This window comes from Mus caroli, unplaced genomic scaffold (genome assembly GCF_978045245.1).
Source record: "Mus caroli unplaced genomic scaffold, Mus_caroli_1 scaffold_2, whole genome shotgun sequence".
NCBI lineage: Eukaryota > Metazoa > Chordata > Mammalia > Rodentia > Muridae > Mus > Mus caroli.
Window position 1 is genome coordinate 128,834,034 of NW_028227257.1, and position 22,893 is coordinate 128,856,926.

At 43.4% G+C, this 22,893-nt stretch overlaps 1 protein-coding gene across 3 annotated transcripts; it reads left to right on the forward strand.

Annotated features, from left to right (window-relative positions):
• Positions 1-17,046, forward strand: Rbm43 (RNA binding motif protein 43). Of its 3 annotated transcripts, none has more exons than XM_029469783.2 (5): positions 236-341; positions 2,770-2,893; positions 5,186-5,375; positions 14,743-14,822; positions 15,571-17,046. In XM_029469783.2, the coding sequence occupies exons 2-5, from the start codon at positions 2,891-2,893 to the stop codon at positions 16,327-16,329; spliced, it is 1,032 nt and encodes a 343-aa protein (XP_029325643.1). In that variant the 5' UTR covers positions 236-341; positions 2,770-2,890; the 3' UTR covers positions 16,330-17,046. The 3 variants fall into 3 exon arrangements, with proteins under 3 accessions (XP_029325637.1, XP_029325643.1, XP_021011770.1); XM_021156111.3 differs by lacking the exon at positions 236-341 and adding an exon at positions 950-1,127; XM_029469777.2 differs by lacking the exon at positions 2,770-2,893 and having other exon boundaries at positions 1-341.
• Positions 17,047-22,893: the final 5,847 nt, after the last annotated feature.

Consider the following 22,893-nt stretch of genomic DNA (forward strand, 5'->3'; position numbering starts at 1 on the left):
CCCAGGCTCCAGCGCCATTTCGGCCAAGTGATTGAGTTTTGTGGGCAGGAGGGTACCTTCTTCCTGTGCTCTGCGTTCCACCGGTGATGAGCCTGGGCGGACCCTGCTGGCGGGAAGGAAGTGTCGGGGATCGGGCTTGAGAACGCGCTGGAGAGACGGGGCAAGGCCTAGGAATGAGTTTGGAGAGAAGCCCAGATGCCCGCGGGGCATCTTGCACAGGAGCCTCAAAGGAGCCAAGGGACCGACCCAGCCGGGCTCCGCCCTTCCAAACTGAGTCTCCAGGGAAACGGGAACCGGAAAGCGAAAGCGCGCGCCCGAAGTGGCCGTCACGGGCCCAGCAGGTCTGGCTCCCACTCGTGGGGACACGGGCTCTTTTCTCACCCGCCCCTGCTCAATAGGCAGGCACTCGCGGGTTTTGTCCGGAAGGTGGTTTGGGCGGGACTGCGGTTAGGAGTGGGGGCGAGGACAGTGACCCAGAAATGGAGGCTAACTACTGGAAGGAGCCAGTAAGAAGTGTCTGAGCTGAAGGCACTGGCTTGCTGTCCCTCTCTCCCCCAGAGCTAGGCCTTTGACCAGGGACCCGGGGTTTTGTCTAGATGACTGTGTTTTGGAGCTGTTACAGTGAGTGCGTGAGTTTCTATATATGTTTTACCTGATTGTGTGTGTGTGTGTGTGTTTTACTTGGTGAGAATCAAGGTATAGTGCATGAAAATAAACTATTGAGAAAACAAATAGAAACCAAAACAGCAAATGAAATATTTCTTCTTAGTGCTACACTTAAGAAGAAAGTGTTACTTTATACCACTGTCTGTCTGTCACTCTCTCCCTCCCTCTTTTTCTTCTTCCTTCCTTTCTTTCTGACATAAAGGCCCAGATCTTCTTAAAGCAGAGCATGGAAACTGTAAAATGGCACCACACCTCTGCTGAAATTCCCTTATTTCATAGTCTTTGAGTGGACTGTTTTTCTTCTTTACTGTGCACAGAGGAAGACAGGTCATTCTCTGCTCATAATGGGTCTCAGGAGAAGGCATGTAGCCACATGTCCTCAGACTTAAGTGAGTTAGTGAAGGAAGGATGTGCAGGACCTTGACGAGACCACGGAATGAAGTGAGGTTTTGCAGAACAAGGTGATTCTAAAGATGAAGTGTGCGAAGACACTTGAATTAAGGAATGCATTAGTGCTGATGAGGTGTGGAGCTCTCCTGAGCTTAAATGGATATTTGTCTTTGATATTGATGAACGGCTGGAAGGTCTGTAGTTCCTGAGCCACTTACCGAGGAGGCTGGTGTGGGCTGTCAGGCAGGGCACTGTGCCCAGAGATAAAAGTCAGGAAGTCACGAAGGCTGGAAGTCTGAAAAGTTCGTCTTGTAAGGGAAATTGCAATAAGTGTCTGAGGACTAGACTGAGGGACTGGTATATTTTCATCTTTTCACTATACCATCTAGAAGACAAATAGTATACTTCCATTAAAGTGTCTTCTTTGTCATATACCCAGTAAGTTTTAACTTGTTACAGTTTTGAGGATTTTTATCTTCAGGAGGTCTCCCTTTGTCTTGTATTTGACCAACATGAGCCATGCCCTGCTCCCCACATCCCTGCCCCAGCTTTGTGTGCTGAAAACAACTTCCCCCTGTTCCTCCCCTCCCCTCCCCTCCCCTCTCTTTGGTTTGGTTGTCCAAGACAGTGTTTCTCTATGTAGTCTTGGCTGTCCTGGAACTAGCTTTATAGAGCATCGTGACCTCACACTCATGGAGATCCACCTGCCTCTGCCTCCCAGTGCTGGGATCTAAGGTGTGCACTGCCACTGCTCAGCCTGAAAACTTCTTTTTTTTTTTTAAAAGATTTATTTATTATATGTAAGTACACTGTAGCTGTCTTCAGACACTCCAGAAGAGGGCGCCAGATCTCGTTGCGGATGGTTGTGAGCCACCATGTGGTTGCTGGGATTTGAACTCTGGACCTTCGGAAGAGCAGTCGGGTGCTCTTACCCACTGAGCTATCTCACCAGCCCCCTGAAAACTTCTTTTTCTTGATGTTTTGTTGTCTCCAGTTCTACCCCAGCCTTCAAGGCCTCTCATTCACGGAGCCTTTCGTGCTTTAGCCAGAATCAATCTTGCTTCTTAATCCTGGATGGCCTTTACTGTAGTCTTACAGGATTTTATTGTGGGTGGTATGTGTTCGAAATGAGATGTTCTGTTTCCTTCTGCAGAGCAATATGGTTTTTATGCAAACCAAGCTCCTCTGAAATGATGTAAGTGACCTTCTCATCCTTGAGCTAGGAGTCCCCACCGGATGAATTGTCAAGCCCCTTGAATGCTGCAGGGCAGAAAGACGACACCGCACATTTTTATTCATTAAAATAATTTTATCTTATTTTATGTGTGTGTTTTGCCTGCATGTATGTATGTACATCACATGCGTGCTTGGTGTTTTCAAAAGCCAGAAGAGGGCGTCAGACCCCCTTGAACTGGAGTTACAGGCTGTAGTGAACCACCAGGTTGTTGTTGGGAATGGAACCCAGGTTCTCTGTAGGAGTAGCAAGGCCTCTTAACCCCTGAGACATTTTCCCAGCCCTGTACAGAACATGTTTTGAAGAGGACAGAATTTCAGGGCAACAGTTTTCTTTCTGCTTGCCACTTGTGCCCAACGTGTTGTCGGATGTGGAATGTTTTGTTCAATGAATACAGTTTTTGTAATGTCTTAAGTGATAGGATGTATGTGTTGAGAATGTCATACATACATAAGTAAACTTAAAAATGACCTCATTAGATAGGATCTGTGTGCCGTCTCATCGTCTTGACTCAGCAACTGGGTGGAAGGCAGAGATTCTGAGACCGCGCATCTTCTGGACCCTCACCACCACTGGCTTAGCCATTTTCTGAATCCCGCTATGGTAAGTGAGGAGGAATGACTGCTTGCTTCCATTTTCAACTTTGGGAGCTGTGCTGTAATCTTGCTCAAGTTTTTCTTCAGGTTGTTTGGTACCTTCTATAACGTACTTAACCTGTGTATCAGGTTACATAATTGTCTGTAATGTAACTGTGTCATTTCCCCTTTAATTTCTATTAACACTGGCTTTAATCTTACGTTGATAGCATTGAGTAGTTTCATCTTCTTTTGTAGCCACTTTGAGTTTTTTGCGAAGACTTGGCACGTTTAGTCTAAAAGTTAAAATTCAACAGTGGTGCATCCTAAGGAGCATATAAGTTTCCAGCAGGGTCTAATTGCTAATTGCTGGCTAAAGGTGTTCCCCCCCTTTTGGACTTAAGTCATGTGTAATTTTTCTTCGTCACATAAAGGGAAATACTTCTAGTGATGCTTAAAGGTATCTTTTCTGTTTGTGCTTTCCTCCTTTACTTAAGATTTAGTTCACTCTAGCCGGGCATGGTGGCACACACCTTTAATCCCAGCACTCAGGAGGCAGAGGCAGGCGGATTTCTGAGTTCGAGGCCAGCCTGGTCTACAAAGTTAGTTCCAGGACAGCTAGGGCTACACAGAGAAACCCTGTCTCGAAAAAACAAAAGAAAAAAGAAAGAAAGAAAGAAAAGATTTAGTTCACTCATGATCTTTAGGCTGCGTTCCCTTCAAATGCCAGAAAAGAATCAGCAGTGCTCATGTGTGCCCAGGCTAACTAGAGTCTCCAGAGAGTTAATGTAGCTTGCTTGCTTGCTTTCTTTCTCTCTCTCTCTCTCTCTCTCTCTCTTTCTTTCTTTCTTTCTTTCTTTCTTTCTTTCTTTCTTTCTTTCTTTCTTTCTTTCTTTCTTAAGAAAAAAGATCCTTACTTTCCACTGAGGTCTGTACCAGCGTCTGCCACTATGGCCTTTGTGTGCTCAGGCCTGTGTGTGCATTTAAGTTGGGGCTAGACTGTGCTCAGAGCAAGCTGGAGAGATTATTTTATTGGTAGCCATCCATGACCTGTTGTGCGTGTTCCTCTTTTTCACACTCAAGGGTCTGCTGTTCAGACTGTGTCCTTTACCCCACAATTCCCCTTTCCTTATTCTACATTTGTTTCTTCTGTCTCATCCTTACATACACCTGTGTATATTTTTGTCTCCCTGAAAACGGTTGAAGTCTGTCCCAGTGAACTGATTTTAATCTTTTACTTTCATTTTTAAGGCTGTCAGGGTGAACGGAACACTGTGTGTGTACATAGACACACTTCATTTGCTGTCCTTCTGGGACGCTAGAAGTAGGCTTCTTCCTCAGACAGATCTTATTTGAAGTAGTCATTGCATTGAGAGCCCAAAGCTCCTTTGTGGTTTGTTAACCATCAGTCCAGCTAGGGACGTGCAGTCCTTCCTCAGCTAGTTAAGATGGATTATGTCTGAATTTCGCTGCAATTGGTCCTGACATCTTGGTGAGGCTGAGGCTGTGTGGATTCACATTCCTAACTTGAGGTGGGAGACAAATGAAGGTGTTAAGTAGAAGTGGATTTAACAGGTGGGTTTAAATGAAGGATGTTCACTGTGTACTCCACAGTGCGAGAGCCTGTCCCTCTGTGATTCACTGTTTCTTCAGATCCATGGTGGAAAGTGGGGGTTAGTTTATGCAGCCACCACATTATTGCAAGACTTCCCATTGATTCTGACCATAAGAGGAGCACCTTTCTCACTGGCTTATATACTTGGGTCTCCATAATTCAGGAAATATATAGCCTCTTTCAAACATGGCCGTTTTTGTAGTTATTTTAATTGCACATACGACTTAAGTACTCTATCACTGAGCTGTATCCAAAGCCACTTTTAAATGGTTAAAAAAAGAAAGGTACATCTCTCTGGCTGTGGTTGCACACACTGTTAATCCCAGCACTTGGGAGACAGAGGCAGGAGGATCTCTTGAGTTTGAAGTCATCCAGGTCTAAATAGCAAGCCCAAGACTAGCTTAGGCTACATGGAAAGACCCCATCTCAAAAAGCAAACAAAGTATTTCTTTCTTTCCTTTTCTTTTTTCCTTTCCTTTTCTTTTTTTGTGATACTATTATTTTGGGCCTTCCTATTGTCTACCTCTTAGAAAAACGAAGGGATCACTGTGCACAGAACTCTCAAATTTGACTAAGGTCTACGTTGGTCGATGGAATGAGGTGGACAAAGTCCCGCTGGACATCTTTGTGGAAGCTGTGAGGGTACCTTTCAGTAGATTCATTTCATAGACTCATATTTAAACTGTATCCACCTGTCTTCTGCAGGCATCAGTGTGGAAGGTGAAAGATCCCACAGTTTCTGAGAGAACAGTTGTAGTCTCTGGACTTCCAGTTGGCCTTTTAAAGGACCAGTTAGTGAAGTGCTACTTCCAAGACGAGGGTGGCCATGTGGAAGAGGTGATCTATCCATCAAAACCCAAAGGAGTTGCGTATATCATCTTCAAGGAAAAGAAAGGTAACCAAGATTTTATTATCTGAGAAGTGCTTTCTCGGTGACATTAAAATTTCATATTGTTAAAATGACTGATGGGATTGGCAGCGTTTGAAGTAGCATTAAAAATTACTCTGTTCTGAGACGTGGCCAGTCTTATGTTTGCAAAAAATATATGAAAATAGCTTATGAAAATGTGTCAGTGAGTGAAAAAAAATTGAAAACTTTAAAAAGTATTTTGCATATATATATATATATATACACACACACACATATATATATATACACACACACATATATACATACACACACACACCTTAGGAGGCAGATATAGAACATGTGTAAAATAAAGTTAAATTATATATAATCTCCTAGATAAGACAACTATTTAGGGAAGTCTCAGGTGGCAACAGCAATATAATCACACTCTCTGCTTCTAATCCCTCAAACTACCAAGTGAAAAGTCCTGGACACTCGCCAGCTACCCACAACACCCGCCACAGGATCTTAAGACTTCTGGTGAGTGGAACACAGCTTCTGCTCCAATCCAATTGCGCGCGGGACCTGAGACTGCATTAGTTAGGGAAGCAGAAACCGGCCTGAGTAGGGCCACAGGCCTCATCCGGCCGGATCAGCACCAGGGTAGCTAGAGCGCAGGGTCGGCTGACACCCGCCAGCTACCCACGACCCCCGCCACAGGATTTTGAGACTGCTGGTGAGTGGAACACAGCTTCTGCTCCAGTCCAATCACGCGGGACCTGAGACTGCTTTGGTTGGGGAGGGAGAAATCCGGCCTACATAGGGCCACAAGCCTCTTCCGGTCAGAAAAGCACCAGGGTAGCTAGGGCGCAGGGTCGGCTGACACTCGCCAGCTACCCACAACACCCGCCACAGGATCTTAAGACTTCTGGAGAGTGGAACACAGCTTCTGCTCCAATCCAATTGCGCGCGGGACCTGAGACTGCATTAGTTAGGGAAGCAGAAAACCTGCCTGAGTAGGACCACAGGCCTCTTCCGGCTGGACCAGCACCGGGGTACTGCCAGCTACCCACGACCCCCGCCACAGGATTTTGAGACTGCTGGTGAGTGGAACACAGCTTCTGATCCAATCTTTAAACAGTGACAACGACAACAACTAACCCCAGAGATTACCAGATGGCGAAAGGTAAACGTAATAATCTTACTAACAGAAACCAAGACCACTCACCATCATCAGAACCCAGCACTCCCACTTCGCCCAGTCCAGGGCACCCCAACACACCGGAAAAGCTAGACACGGATCTAAAAGCATATCTCCTGATGATGGTAGAGGACTTCAAGAAGGACTTTAATAACACACTTAAAGAAATACAAAGGAACACTGGTAAACAGGTAGAAGACAATAAAGAGGAAGCACAAAAATCCCTTAAAGAATTGCAGGAGAACACTGCTAAAGAGTTACAAATCCTTAAAGAAAAACAGGATAACCTAATCAAACAGGTAGAAGTCCTTAATGAAAAACAGGAAAACACATCCAAACAGATGATGGAAATGAACAAAACCATACTAGACCTAAAAAGGGAAGTAGACACAATAAAGAAAACCCCAAATGAGGCAACACTGGAGATAGAAACCCTAGGAAAGAAATCTGGAACCATAGATACCAGCATCAGCAACAGAATACAAGAGATGGAAGAGAGAATCTCAGGTGCAGAAGATTCCATAGAGAACATCGGTACAACAATCAAGGAAAATGTAAAATGCAAAAAGATCCTAACTCAAAACATCCAAGAAATACAGGACACAAGGAGAAGACCAAACCTACGGATAATAGGAGTGGATGAGAATGAAGATTTTCAACTCAAAGGACCAGCAAACATCTTCAACAAAATTATAGAAGAAAACTTCCCAAATCTAAAGAAAGAGATGCCCATGAACATACAAGAAGCCTACAGAACTCCAAATAGACTGGACCAGAAAAGAAATACCTCCCGACACATAATAATCAGAACAACAAATGCTCTAAATAAAGATAGAATACTAAAAGCAGTAAGAGAAAAAGGCCAAGTAACATATAAAGGCAAGCCTATCAGAATTACACCAGATTTTTCACCAGAGACTATGAAAGCCAGAAGATCCTGGACGGATGTTATACAGACACTAAAAAAACACAAATTCCAGCCCAGGCTACTATACCCAGCCAAACTCTCAATTAACATAGATGGAGAAACCAAAGTATTCCACGACAAAACCAAATTCACACATTATCTCTCCACGAATCCAGCCCTTCAAAGGATAATAACAGAAAAAAAACCAATACAAGGACAGGAACCACGCCCTAGAAACAACAAGAAGGTAATCCCTCAACAAACCTAAAAGAAGACAGCCACAAGAACAGAATGCCAACTTTAACAACAAAAATAACAGGAAACAACAATTACTTTTCCTTAATATCTCTTAATATCAATGGACTCAACTCCCCGATAAAAAGACATAGACTAACAAACTGGCTACACAAACAAGACCCAACATTTTGCTGCTTACAGGAAACTCATCTTAGAGAAAAAGATAGACACTACCTCAGAATGAAAGGCTGGAAAACAATTTTCCAAGCAAATGGTATGAAGAAACAAGCTGGAGTAGCCATTCTAATATCTGATAAGATTGACTTCCAATCCAAAGTCATTAAAAAAGACAGGGAGGGACACTTCATACTCATCAAAGGTAAAATCCTCCAAGAGGAACTATCAATCCTGAATATCTATGCTCCAAATACAAAGGCAGCCACATTCATTAAAGAAACTTTAGTAAATCTCAAAGCACACATTGCACCTCATACAATAATAGTGGGAGACTTCAACACACCACTTTCACCAATGGACAGATCATGGAAACAGAAACTAAACAGGGACACAGAGAAACTAAGAGAAATTATGAATCAAATGGATCTGGCAGATATCTACAGAACATTCTATCCTAAAACAAAAGGATATACCTTCTTCTCAGCACTTCATGGTACCTTCTCCAAAATTGACCACATAATTGGTCACAAAGCAGACCTCAACAGATACAAAAATATTGAAATTGTCCCATGCATCCTATCAGATCACCATGGACTAAGGCTGATCTTCAATAACAAAATAAATAATAGAAAGCCAACCTTCACGTGGAAACTGAACAACACTCTTCTCAATGATACCTTGGTCAAGGAAGGAATAAAGAAAGAAATTAAGGACTTTTTAGAGTTCAATGAAAATGAAGCCACAACATACCCAAACTTATGGGACGCAATGAAAGCATTTCTAAGAGGAAAACTCATAGCTCTGAGTGCCTCCAAAAGGAAACTAGAGAGAGCACACATTAGCAGCTTGACAACATACCTAAAAGCACTAGAACAAAAGGAAGCAAATTCACCCAAGAGGAGTAGACGGCAGGAAATAATCAAACTCAGGGGTAAAATCAACCAAGTGGAAACAAGAAAAACTATTCAAAGAATCAACCAATCAAGGAGCTGGTTCTTTGAGAAAATCAACAAGATAGATAAACCCTTAGCCAGACTCACTAGAGGGCACAGGGAAAGCATCCTAATTAACAAAATCAGAAATGAAAAAGGAGACATAACAACAGATCCTGAAGACATCCAAAACACCATCAGATCCTTCTACCAAAGGCTATACTCAACAAAACTGGAGAACCTGGATGAAATGGAGAAGTTCCTAGACAGATACCAGGTACCAAAGTTGAATCAAGATCAGGTTAATGATCTAAACAGCCCTATATCCCCCAAAGAAATAGAAGCAGTCATTAATAGTCTCCCAACTAAAAAAAGCCCAGGACCAGATGGGTTTAGTGCAGAGTTCTATCAGACCTTCAAAGAAGATCTAATCCCAGTTCTTCACAAACTATTCCACAAAATAGAAACAGAAGGTACTCTACCCAACTCATTCTATGAAGCCACAATTACTCTGATACCTAAACCACAAAAAGACCCAACAAAGATAGAAAACTTCAGACCAATATCCCTTATGAATATTGATGCAAAAATCCTCAATAAAGTTCTTGCTAACCGAATCCAAGAACACATCAAAACAATCATCCATCCTGACCAAGTAGGTTTCATCCCAGGGATGCAGGGATGGTTCAATATACGGAAATCCATCAACGTAATCCAGTATATAAACAAACTCAAAGACAAAAACCACATGGTCATCTCCTTAGATGCGGAAAAAGCATTTGACATGATCCAACACCCATTCATGATAAAAGTCTTGGAAAGATCAGGAATTCAAGGCCCATACCTAAACATGATAAAAGCAATCTACAGCAAACCAGTAGCCAACATCAAAGTAAATGGTGAGAAGCTTGAAGCAATCCCTCTAAAATCAGGGACTAGACAAGGCTGTCCACTTTCTCCATACCTATTCAACATTGTACTTGAAGTCCTAGCCAGAGCAATTCGACAACAAAAGGAGATCAAAGGGATACAAATTGGAAAAGATGAAGTCAAAATATCACTTTTTGCAGATGATATGATAGTATATATAAGTGACCCTAAAAATTCCACCAGAGAACTCCTAAGCCTGATAAACAGCTTCGGTGAAGTAGCTGGATATAAAATTAACTCAAACAAATCAATGGCCTTTCTCTACACAAAGAATAAACAGGCTGAGAAAGAAATTAGGGAAACAACACCCTTCTCAATAGTCACAAATAATATAAAATATCTTGGCGTGACTCTAACTAAGGAAGTGAAAGATCTGTATAATAAAAACTTCAAGTCTCTGAAGAAAGAAATTATAGAAGATCTCAGAAGATGGAAAGATCTCCCATGCTCATGGATTGGCAGGATCAACATTGTAAAAATGCCTATCTTGCCAAAAGCAATCTACAGATTCAATGCAATCCCCATCAAAATTCCAAATCAATTCTTCAACGAATTAGAAAGTGCAATCTGCAAATTCATCTGGAATAACAAAAAACCTAGGATAGCAAAAACTCTTCTCAAGGATAAAAGAACCTCTGGTGGAATCACCATGCCGGACCTAAAGCTCTACTACAGAGCAATTGTGATAAAAACTGCATGGTACTGGTATAGTGACAGACAAATAGACCAATGGAATAGAATTGAAGACCCAGAAATGAACCCACACACCTATGGTCACTTGATCCTCGACAAGGGAGCTAAAAACATCCAGTGGAAGAAAGACAGCATTTTCAACAAATGGTGCTGGCACAACTGGTTGTTAACATGTAGAAGAATGTGAATCGATCCATTCCTATCTCCTTGTACTAAGGTCAAGTCTAAGTGGATCAAGGAACTTCACATAAAACCAGAGACACTGAAACTTATAGAGGAGAAAGTGGGGAAAAGCCTTGAAGATATGGGCACAGGGGAAAAATTCCTGAATAGAACAGTAATGGCTTGTGCTGTAAGATCGAGAATTGACAAGTGGGACCTCATGAAACTACAAAGCTTCTGCAAGGCTAAAGACACCATCAATAAGACAAAAAAACCACCAACAGATTGGGAAAGGATCTTCACCTATCCTAAATCAGATAAGGGACTAATATCCAATATATATAAAGAACTCAAGAAGGTGGACTCCAGAAAGTCAAGTAACCCCATTAAAAAATGGGGCTCAGAACTGAACAAAGAATTCTCACCTGAGGAATACCGAATGGCAGAGAAACACCTGAAAAAATGTTCAACATCCTTAATCATCAGGGAAATGCAAATCAAAACAACCCTGAGATTCCACCTCACACCAGTCAGAATGGCTAAGATCAAAAATTCAGGTGACAGCAGATGCTGGCGAGGATGTGGAGAAAGAGGAACACTCCTCCATTGTTGGTGGGATTGCAAGCTTGTACAACCACTCTGGAAATCAGTCTGGCGGTTCCTCAGAAAATTGGACATAGTACTACCGGAGGATCCAGCAATACCTCTCCTGGGCATATATCCAGAAGATGTCCCAACCGGTAAAAAGGACACATGCTCCACTATGTTCATAGCAGCCCTATTTATAATAGCCAGAAGCTGGAAAGAACCCAGATGTCCCTCAACAGAGGAATGGATACAGAAATTATGGTACATTTACACAATGGAGTACTACTCAGCTATTAAAAAGAATGAATTTATGAAATTTTTAGCCAAATGGATGGACCTGGAGGGCATCATCTTGAGTGAAGTAACACAATCACAAAAGAACTGACACAATATGTATTCATTGATAAGTGGATATTAGCCCAAAACTTAGGATACCCAAGATATATGATACAATTTGCTAAACGCATGAAACTCAAGAAGAATGAAGACCAAAGTGTGGACACTGTGCACCTTCTTAGAATTGGGAACAAAACACCCAGGGAAGGAGTTACAGAGACAAAGTTCGTAGCTGTGATGAAAGGATGGACCATTTAGAGACTGCCGTATCCAGGGATCCGTCCCATAATCAGGTTCTAAACGCTGACACCATTGCATACACTAGCAAGATTTTGCTGAAAGGACCCAAATATAGCTGTCTCTTGTGAGACGATGCCGGGGCCTAGCAAACACAGGAGTGGATGTTCACAGTCAGCTATTGGATGTATCACAGGGCTCCCAATGGAGAAGCTAGAGAAAGTACCCAAGGAGCTAAAGGGATCTGCAACCCTATTGTTGGAACAACATGATGTACTAACCAGAACCCTGGAGCTCTTGTCTCTAGCTGCATATGTATCGAAAGATGACCTAGTCGGCCATCAATGGAAAGAGAGGCCCATTGGACTTGCAAACTTTATATGCCCCAATATAGGGGAATGCCAGGGCCAAAAGAATGGGAATGGGTGGGTAGGGAAGTGGGGGGCGCTATGGGGGACTTTTGGGATAGCATTGGAAATGTAATTGAGGAAAATATGTAATAAAAATATTAAAAATTAAAAAAAAAGAAAAGTCCTTTTTTTTTCTTTTTTCAAGATTTATTTATTTATTTTATTTATATGAGTATACTGCATCTGTGTTCAGACACACCAGAAGAGGGCATTGGATCACATTGCAGATGGTTGTGAGCTGCTAGGTGGTAGCTGGGACTTGAAACTTAGGACCTCTGGCAGAGCAGTCAGTGCTCTTAATCACTGTGCCATCTCTCCAGGCTCTCAGGTGGAAATTCTAATAAAGAGTCTGCTTTGTTACTGGTAACATTGAACTGAGAACCATGGCCTGCACCTGAACTAGGACTAGGTGTTCTGTCTCCCACTCCATCTTGAAACAGCCAGCTGCAGATTGGTGGCTGCAGATTGTCCTTGCTACTCCAGCCTGGAGGAGGGACAGTCTTTTTTAGGCTTAGATGCTAGAGGATAGATGCCAGAGAACATTCTCCGTGCTCTACCCCTTCAGGAGTGAAAGTCCCATGCAGGTGTGTTAGGAAAAAAAAAGGCTCATGTTCTGTTTGGGGGTGGGGGAAGAAAAGCCATGTTCAGGTATGAGATTGTGGGAAGGGCTTGCCATATCTTTAAAAATTCGGCAGTGGTGGTGTAAGGTGATATTTCATGTGCTGAATATTGCTAAATACTATTCTAGATGTAGAGAATACATCCATGAGTGGAGTAGGCAGTCGTTTTGGTTTTCATGTAGTGGTCATCAATGAGGTTGGGCATTTATTAGGGCAACAGATGTAGAATATGTTTGCCCCTTATTTATATCTATATATGTCTATTTACATTTGTTTATATGTTAACATATAAATGTTAAAATAAAAAGTATAGAGAATAATAAAGAGATAAAAGCAGTGGGTGGTACTGTTTTAGGTAGACTGGGTCAGGAAATTTTGCTCTTTTAACATTTTATTTGAAAAGAGTTATCTCTATTATTTTTATTTTATGGTGTGTGGATGTGTGCACGCGCTTGAGTGTCTGAATATCATGTGTATAGAGGTGCTTGAGAAGCGCAGAAGAGGGAATCGGATCCTTGGAGCTGGAGTTACATGTGGGAGATTGTGAATCACTGGATGTGGGTGCAGAGAATGAGATCCTCTGGAAGAGCAGCACGTGCTCTTTCCTGGTACATATCTCTCCAGCCCTCTTTCTTATTTGCTTTTTGAGATGGAATTTTATCATATTACCCAAGATTCCTAGACTGGTCTTGAACTGAGGGCCTCCAGCTTTTGTTCCGGTACAGTTGGGATTACAAACTTGCATTACCAGATCTGGGTTGGGAACTGTGTGTGTGTGCGTGTATGTGTGTTGGAGATTATATCCAAGGTTTCATGTGTAATAGGCATGTTGGGGGTAATATCCAAGGTTTCATCTATGCAGGACATGTGTTGTACCAACTAGGTGTGTTCCCAGATATGAAACACTCTGTTTACCTAACAGTTAAGTAGAGACCAGAATGAAGCAAAAGGAGCAGGGGTGGGTGGGTGTGGTGGCTAAGGGGATAAAGAGGGATTCATGAGGATAGAGGGGAGGGGCATTCTAGGATAAATGAAGGACTGGTAAAAATTGTTGGGGTGGGAGTGTGGTGAGGATGGAAGTGGAAGCACGGTGAGTGTTTGCAGAAAGAGGAAGGCAGGAATGGAATGAATGTGGGCAAAGTAATAAATAGGTGCGGATAGCTTGGAGCTAGGACCCAAGGGTGCTGAGCAGCCTGTGGTCCAGGAGAGGTTTCTGGGTTGCTTGTGGTGAAGTGGGAGCTGTTGGAGGTTCTAAGTAAGGGACGGAGGAATGGAGTTGCTCTTTTGAAACAATGTTACAGTGTGGCGATCTATCAGTGGGTTGCAGCTGTAGAGAGGCTACCACAGAGCCAGTGAATACCAAGGACACAGATTTGAGGATGTTTGGGGGAGCAGTGACCAAGAATCAAGCTATCCTTCATGTGACGGCTTTTAGGACAATGAAGCTGGAGCAGAAGTTTGGAAGTGATACATGTAGAGATGTCTAAAGCCATAGAGATTGAGATTAGCCATGGGTGGGTACAGTGAGGAAAGAAGCCCGAGGTCTGGATTTGTCAAGGTTGAGTGAAGAGCAGGAGATGAAGGATTAGCAGCGAGTTAGGAGAAAAACTTCAGCAGGGTGGAATTTCTCGAAGGCAGTATTCCTCTGATGGGTGGCATGGAGGATTGACGTTAGGCTATTGCTCTTTACTCATGTATGGATTTGTGTGTGTTTAAAAGTAGAATTAGTATCCTATTAACACATTTATGGTGAACTTTAGTGTGTTAAAGCACAAAGGAAATGTTATCTGAATGTCAGGTGAAGGAGATAGATGTTGCAAAAAAAAAAAAAACACACACACACACACACACACAAAAACCAAACAAAAAAACCAAACCAAAACTTACTTTGCAAACAATAGAATTGAACATCTCTATTTGTAAATTAAGGTACTTACTGGTGTGTCATGCCACAAACACTTTTGATGCTAATGTTTTCCTAGTTGCAAAAGACTTCATCAGACAAAAGAAACACTCTCCAGGCTCAGAGCCTCGGCTCACAGTCTCTCACTTCAGTGAAAAGGTGAGTGTGGGCCCTGGGGTGTGTTTGAGGCCTGGATCCCATTTCTCTTGGAAAGTCTTTCATACACAATGATATACAAAGTGCTCCCTTCCCATGGCTTCTTAGGAAAGAGAAGAGGCTTCTCAGGTCTCAAAGGCAAAAGCTGCTTCTAGAAATGTTGGTTTTATCTTTTAATATTATATGTGTCCCTTGATACTTTTAAAGTGACCATGAGCTTTTTTGTTGTCATGGATGATAGCAGGGCTGAAGGTTTTATACTAGAGAATAATTAAGATGAGCATTAAAAAGGAACTTTGAAGGAGCGAGAAAAGTGGGTATGAGAACAAAAGTTAAAATCTAACCCATTAGTTTCCATGCAGATTCTTTAGGGAATCCAGGCTTCTGGTGTAGCCAGCTATTGAAATTTAAGCTGGGAGAAGTAGGGCAGGCCCAACTGCAGGGGGATGTCTGTCTGTGGAGCTTACACCAACAGTTTTTATATCAATGGATTCTGAAAAGCACTTCGTTTCAAAACAGCATTTTGTCTCAAAATATTGTTTTACTTTTCATTTCTGGGGTGTGTGGTGGGGGCTGTTACTCCATGTGGAACAGCGTAGGCTCTCTGTAGGGGTGATCTAGATCGAGAAGCCAGAAGCCTGGACTTCACCTTAGAGCTGAGCCACTGGGAAGAGAGGCAGGAGACAATGTGTGCCGGGTTTTGCTCCGCTAGGCAGTGTTGTCTTGATTGTTTTCTCTTTTCTCGTTGTAGGTCTTCAACTATGTGATGGCCATTCTTGATCTGTCTGTTTTTCGCACTCAAATTGAGCTAGAAAGCCTAGTAGTGGACCTGAAAAAGAAAATCCCAACTTTAAACTTTAGCCCATTGGGACCCAGTGGGAAAATCTCTGTGCAAGGTTCATTTCTGGCCATCATGAAGCTCAAACAGGCTTTGATATCAAAAGCCATTTCCCCTTTAGAAAACAACAGGAAAGATCCTGGTGAAAGGAGAAACTGGAATGGAGAGAAGACTAGAAGGATCCTGCAGAAAAGCGAGAACTCTGCGTCGATACTCGGGACCCTTGTACCTGAGCCTGCTGGCAGCCCAGAAACACTTGTGCTCGACACAGATATTTTCCTTTATCTGAAACACAAGTGTGAGTTTTATCATCTAACACTGAGCAAATACCATGTCCTGTGTCAGGAGAGGGTGGATGGCGACGTCACTACCATTTGTCTACAAGACGCCCAGGATGGGTCTTGCTCTGGCAGCGTCAGACATGTGAAAGAATTCATTGAAGAGTGTGTCCAGGAGTTCTACCTTGAGCTCAGAAAAGAGCTACTGGTTTTGGAAGGAATGGGAGATATAGAGAAAAGAAACATTAGGCAGGCTTTAGAAGAACTGGGTGGCAGATATCCTAGAGTTTCGATCAACGTTCACAGCACACATATTGATCTTATAGGACCTCCTTCGGACACATACCTATTTAAGACACAGCTCATGAAATCTGCAGGGCAAAAGGTCACTTGAAGTCTCAGCCACACTTATCATGGTCACTTCCCCTGCCCCTTCCCCATCTGAGGTATAGGAGAAGATAAGATTTAGAGATATGAAACTACTTATTCAAAGTTACGCAGCAGACAACAACTGGGACTAGCATGGAATAAAAAGTAATATCTAAATCAAACCTGGAAAAGAGAACTCACTAAATGTTGAAGAAATCTCACTTTCCCTCCAAATCTAAAATTATTAGGAAAAGAAGTCTTCCCATGCATAGGTTTGCATGACTTTTATGCTGTTGCGAGCTTCTCAGGTTTTACATTCACCCAACCCCACATAGCATTAGAATGTTGGTCAAGCTCACTTGGGACATTGTGGTTCTGTTAGAATTGTTGGGGAATCTTGGGAGAAGTCTGTGCGGTGGCTTTTGTGGGTGGTTCTTGCTTTACGATAGTGTGGCGTGCAGATGAGCATTGTAAGTTGAAAACATTGTGAATCAGCAATGCCGTTAATCCAAGTAATTTGCAGAACACCCTCGACTTGCCAAACTGCCCACAGTGAAGAAAGGACTGCTTACCCTGGTTGCTGCGTTGACTGACAGCTCAGGCTCGCTGCTGTTGCTGCTGCTCCGCACTGCTAGAGAGCATCGTACTGTGGATCAGCACTTGCCTGGAAAAGATTCAATGTCTCAAGTATGATTTCTACTGACTCTTTATTCCTCTTTGCACCATAATAAAGTAAAACTTACAGAAAATTAAACTGTGAGCTGCGTCATTATTGAGCTAAGCAGCATCTGCATTCTGAGCATCCAGGATCTTCTTCCTCTAATGCTATTACCTTAGCAGTACAATAATAAAGACAAAGGAAAGCCATAGCGATTTGTTTCCAGGTCTGCGACTTCCTTGACTTTAGCCATAGAGTAAGTCAGTTTTACATAACGGAGTTCTGTAGAGCTCCTCTTGGTTAATAAATAATGGAACTCTATCAGTCCCTCTTAAAGTGAACAAACATGCCCATGATTCTTGTAACTGTATCGTTAGAGAAGCATAAGAAAAAAATCTGATGGGTCTTTATTTTTCTTTGCCATATAAATCCCAAATGTATAAATGCTTTTGTTTCCTTAGTATATTTCTGACACCAAAAACACAGGCAACAAATCCAAAACTTGACAAATGGGACTACATGAGTCTGAACAACATTTGTGCCCTGGAGGACGTGATCAACCTGGTGAAGAGAATGTTTCCACTTGTTTGGGCCGCTGTGACAGGTTTTGAGAGGTGACTTCAACAATAGACATCTCTCACAGTTTAAAGGCTGGAATCAGGGTGCAGCCACAGCTAGGCTGTGATAAGGGCCCCATTCCTTCGAGAAAGCAAGATCGTCAATCCCCCGCCTCTTAGAACACTAATTCCATCATGAGGGCCTTCCTTCATGACTCAGTCACCCCCTTTCAAGGGCCCACCTCCAAGTACAGTCTGTGTTAGCTTCCTCTTGCTGTGGTGAAATACCAGAGCAAACTCAAAAGAATGAAAGAACCATATAGTGTGAGAGCGTCCCACAGTTAGCACATTTCCAGCCATTCTGGCAAAGGGGAAGGGCAGGGCGTGCCTCCCTTAGTGTTTTAGGATATAGCTAGTGTTGCACAGATTCAGTTAGTACCGAGACGCTAACTTAAAGCATAGCTGTCTGGGGTGGGTATGAAGTCACATGATTTATTACAAGCATTTCCCAAAGAGTTCTTACACACCTGTCTCAAACCATAAGCATTTTCAGGGCTGTGTATGAGAGTGGGGAGGAGCAGCTTGCTTCTGATGGGTAATTATAAGAAATACCCACCTTTCTGCCTTTCCCCTGAGAACTGGGGTTTAAACTGAAAGCCCCACATATTCCTTCCTGTGTTCTGGAGGTTGCCAAGCATTTGGATTTCGTCCCTGTATCATCCCCTTTCCCTGGCCTCTACGTATTACCCGTCCCCTTTGAATAAAGCTGCCAGGCCACTTTGAGGTCTGCATGCATCTTTACCCATCATCTCCTTGCTTAAGACGTGGTGATGCTTTTACTGGGATTTGCCCCAAATTAAAAATCGCCTGAGTAGGGAGGGAGGCTCCCCTGAAAGATCGCCCAGACTGCCTTACCTGATGTGGGAGCATCTTCTGCTCTCGGCCAAGATTTTAAAAAGGAAAGCACAGGAGGAGGAGGATTTGTCATCTTTTGCTCACCAGGCCTTCTCTCTTGTTGCCAGGGCTCAGGGAACACCGTTGGGAGAGGCAGTGGGTGGGAAGACAGTAAGGTCCAGAGGTGGACAAGACCAGTGTGTTCCAGACCTGACAGCAGGACTGGTACAGTTGTGCACTCAGGGCAGCCGTGTTTGCCTGCACAAACTCAAGCCAGTTTGCATTCCAGGCCTGATGGGCAGGGCACACATGAGCTCCCATTCCTGATGGGGGTGGTCAGTAGTCGATGGCTGCTGGAGGAGGGAGAATCAGTTTCTTTCAGGGTGTGGTCCCTGGGAGCTTGGCCATGCTTCAGTGTCTGGCTGCACACCTGTGCGTAGCCCTGATTGTGTTCAGTGTGCTAGTTGAAGAACATCCATGAAGAACATGAAGTTGGGGGGGGGGCGTGTCACACATGAGACCTAGGAGGAACTGGAGGGGGAAGACAGGGAAGTTGAATATGGTTGAAATACATTGTATGAAATCTTTAAAGAATAAATTTAAAATGTCTGTCTTTCTGTCTGTCTCCCTGCCTATCTATCACCTATTGACTTAGGGTTTTATTGCTGCGAAGAGACACCATGACCAAGGCAACTCTTATAAAGGACACCATTTAATTGGGACTGGCTTACTGTTTTAGAGGTTTAGTCTATTATTGTCATGGCAAGAGATATGGCAGCGTGTAGACAGACATGGTGTTGGAGGAGCCAAGAGTTTTACATCTTGTTGCAAAGGCAGCCAGGAGGAAACTGTCTCCCAAAAGCTGCCAGGACACTCTGATTCCACCTTGGGTGGAGCTTGAACACTAGGAGACCTCAAAGTCCACTCCACAGTGACACATTTCCTCCAACAAGACTCCTCCTCCTAATAGTGCCACTCCCTGTGGGCCAAGTGTTCAAATACATGAGTCTAAGGGGCCAGACCTATTCAACCCCCACACCTACCTAATACATCTATCTGAGGGCATGTAGGGTGGGTTATTATTTGGGTCTTCCTTTTCTAGTGTTCAATTGGAGGAGGCGTTTGGTTACCAATGAGCAGAGTATGGGTAGCTCTGTTTTCTGTATTAGTTAATTTTCTGTTGCTGTGATAAGATATCGCTACCAAAAGTGACTTTAAGGAGGAAAGAGTTGATCTGGGCATATGGTTCCAGAGGAAGAGTCTATAATGACCAGGGCCTGGCAACAGGGAGCTGGAGCAGGAAGCTGAGGCATAATATCTTTAACAGTAAACATGAAGCAGAGAGTCAACTGGAAGTGGGACAGGGCTTTGAACTCTCAGCAGTCCTCCCCCAGGGGTGAACTCCCTACAGCAAGGCTCCACCTCATAAAGGTCCCAAAGAACATCTCGCCAGTTCTGAGCAAATGGACTGCTGTGCTGTACTTTACCTGACCAAGAGCCAAATCAGGGATCGTTGTTTTACAATATAATTTTGATGATGGGTATGAGAATTCTGTCTTGAAGTTCTCCACGTCGAGAGGAGGAGGGCGGGTCTTCCCTCCAGTGTGAAGATAATAGAAGAAGATAAGTCTACTTCTTAATTCCTGGAAGGAGCTGAGCTCTGGCTTTATCCTGAAAACTGCTGGTTACCTTAAAGGAGCTGCTGCTGGGGATGTACATGCTGTTCTTCCCTGAGCATGCTTTGCATCAGCAGAAACAGATCCTTAGCTTTCATCAATGCCTTGTTCTCCTCATGTTTTTAGTAGGCACAGTGGGGCATTCAACTGAATCTGGTCAACCAGAGGAAGTTGCTCTAAACCCTCTCATGCTCTTAACTCATCTATCCTGTTTCGGCACACCAAAGCAAAGGTAAGCTCACATCTTTTCAATTATTTAAACGACAGAGCCCAATCTTGATTAACCTTACTGTGTTGGTGTCTTAGTCAGGGTTTCTATTCCTGCAAAAAACATCATGACCAAGAAGCAAGTTGGGGAGGGAAGGGTTTATTCAGCTTACACTTCCAGGAACCTGGCAGCAGGAGCTGATGCAGAGGCTATGGAGGGATGTTACTTACTGGCTTGCTTCCCCTGACTTGCTCAGCTTGCTTTCTTATAGAACCCAAGACTACCAGCCCAGGGAAGGTACCACGCACAATGGGTCCTACCCCTTAATCACTAATTGAGAAAATGCCCCACAGCCGATTTCATGGAGGCATTTCTTCAACTGAAGTTCCTTTCTCTGTGACAACTTCAGTCTGTGTCAAATTGACACACAAAACCAGCCAGTACAGGAGGTTTGAGTAAGACTGGTCCCCATAGGTTCATATAGTTGTGGCTTTGTTGGAGTAGGTGTGGCCTTGTTAGAGGAAGTGTGTCACTGGGGTTGGGCTTTGAGGTTTCAAAAGCCCATGCCAAGCCCAGTCTTACTTTTACTTGGCCCGTGGATCAAGATGTAGCTACTCTCAGCCACTGCTTCAGGGCCATGGTGATAACAGACTCAACCTCTGAAGACCTGTAAGCAAGCTCCTAATTTAATGCTTCTTTTTATAAGAGCTGCCTTGCCGGGCGTGGTGGCGCACGCCTTTAATCCCAGCACTCGGGAGGCAGAGGCAGGCGGATTTCTGAGTTCGAGACCAGCCTGGTCTACAAAGTGAGCTCCAGGACAGCCAGAGCTATAAAGAGAAACCCTGTCTCGACAAACCAAAAAAAAAAAAAAAAAAAAAAAAAAAAAAAAAAAAAAAAAGAGCTGCCTTAGTCGTGGTGTCTCTTCACCACATCAGAGCAGTAACTAAGACATTTACCATTATAAGAAAGCCTTTCCTACTGAGCATGGTGATATATCACTTTAATCTCTGTACTTGGGAGGGAGAGACAGGCAGATATCTGTTAGTTTGATGCCAGCCTGGTCTACATGGTTAGTTCTAGGGCATCCAGGGATACATAGTGAGATGCCTGTGTGGTGATTTGAATATGCTTGGCCCAGGGAGTGGCACTATTAGGAGGTGTGACCTCGGAGTAAGTGGCCTTGATGGAGGAAGTGTGTCACTGTGGAGGGGCCAATGAGATCCTCCTCCTAGCTGCCTGGTAGAGTCTACCATATCAGTAATGGCCATCAGACATAGTTAGTGAGAATGACAGGCCACTGGAGACACACAGAAGAATAATGTGAACAAACCCAGTGTCTTAGTTAGGGTTTTACCTCTGTGAATAAACACCATGATTTGGGTAACTCTTACAACAGCAACATTTAATTGGGCTGCCTTACAGGTTCAGAGGTTCAGTCCACTATCATCAAGGTGGGAACATGGGAGTGTCCAGGCAGGCATGATGCAAGAGGAGCTGAGAGTTCTACATCTTCATCTGAAGGCCACCAGATGACTGGCTTCCAGGGAGCTAAGATGAAGGTCTTAAAGCTCATGTCCACAGTGACACATTTCTTCCAACAAGGCTACATTTACTCCAACAAGGCCACACCTCCAAGTAGTTTGACTCCCTGAGCCAAGCCTATTTAAACTACTACATCCAGGGTGATAAAGTTATTTCCCAGCCTTCACCTCTTCCACTCAGCAAACTTTAACTTTTAGAATCAGATAACTTTGTTCTACAAAGCCATCTCATGATAACTGGCTTTGCTGTGAGCTGAAGGTGCTGGGAACGGAAGAACTGTGTATGGAAGCATTTATAACCATGAACCAAAACAAACATTTCTCCCTCTTACTTGGTTTTGCTGGGTATTTTGTTATAGGCATGAAAGTTGGCTAATACAAGAAGCTGTGAGAGACTGTCTCCACTACTCTCTCTGCCAAGAGAGTTGCAGAGTAAAACTCAAACACCAGAGAGGTCAGGTAGTAGAGAGAGCTAGCGCTTGACCCTGAAGGATGAGGAGGGGGTCAAAGGTCAAGCCTTAACTTTCTTGTAGACGAACAGCCATCCCTAGGACAGGTACTGTACATGCTTTCATTGCTGTAGGCAAGGTATGGAAAGAAATCTCTTCTACTTTTTATTTATTATTCTCTCATCTGGTTTCTCTGTCTTTCTCCTTTACCTTCAGCACTCTCTCTTTCCCCCTTTCTCTGTCTCTCTGTTTCCTCTCTCTCTTTCACACACACACACACACACACACACACACACACACACACACACACACACACACACACAAGTTCCAGGAGTCAGTTCTCTTTTTACTGCTGGATGCTGGGGAAGCTAACTCTGCTCCTCAGGTTTGTGCAGCAAGCACTTTTGCTACTGCCTCATCTTGCTGCTCCAGAAGTGTTTTTTTTTCTTTTTTCTTTTTCTTTTCTTTTCTTTTCTTTTTTTTTTTTTTTTTTTTTTTTGAGACAGGGTTTCTCTGTGTAGCTCTGGCTGTCCTGGAACTTACTCTTTAGATGAGGCTGGCCTCGAACTCAGAAATCTGCCTGCCTCTGCCTCCCAAGTGCTGGGA

Bases quoted from the DNA above. Each gene is read 5' to 3' on its own strand.
- Rbm43 (XM_029469777.2), top strand. From the start codon at position 174: ATGAGTTTGGAGAGAAGCCCAGATGCCCGCGGGGCATCTTGCACAGGA. The intron at 5,376-14,742 runs GTAACCAAGATT...ATGTTTTCCTAG, and splicing joins CATCTTCAAGGAAAAGAAAG to TTGCAAAAGACTTCATCAGA. The intron at 14,823-15,570 runs GTGAGTGTGGGC...TTCTCGTTGTAG, and splicing joins TCTCTCACTTCAGTGAAAAG to GTCTTCAACTATGTGATGGC.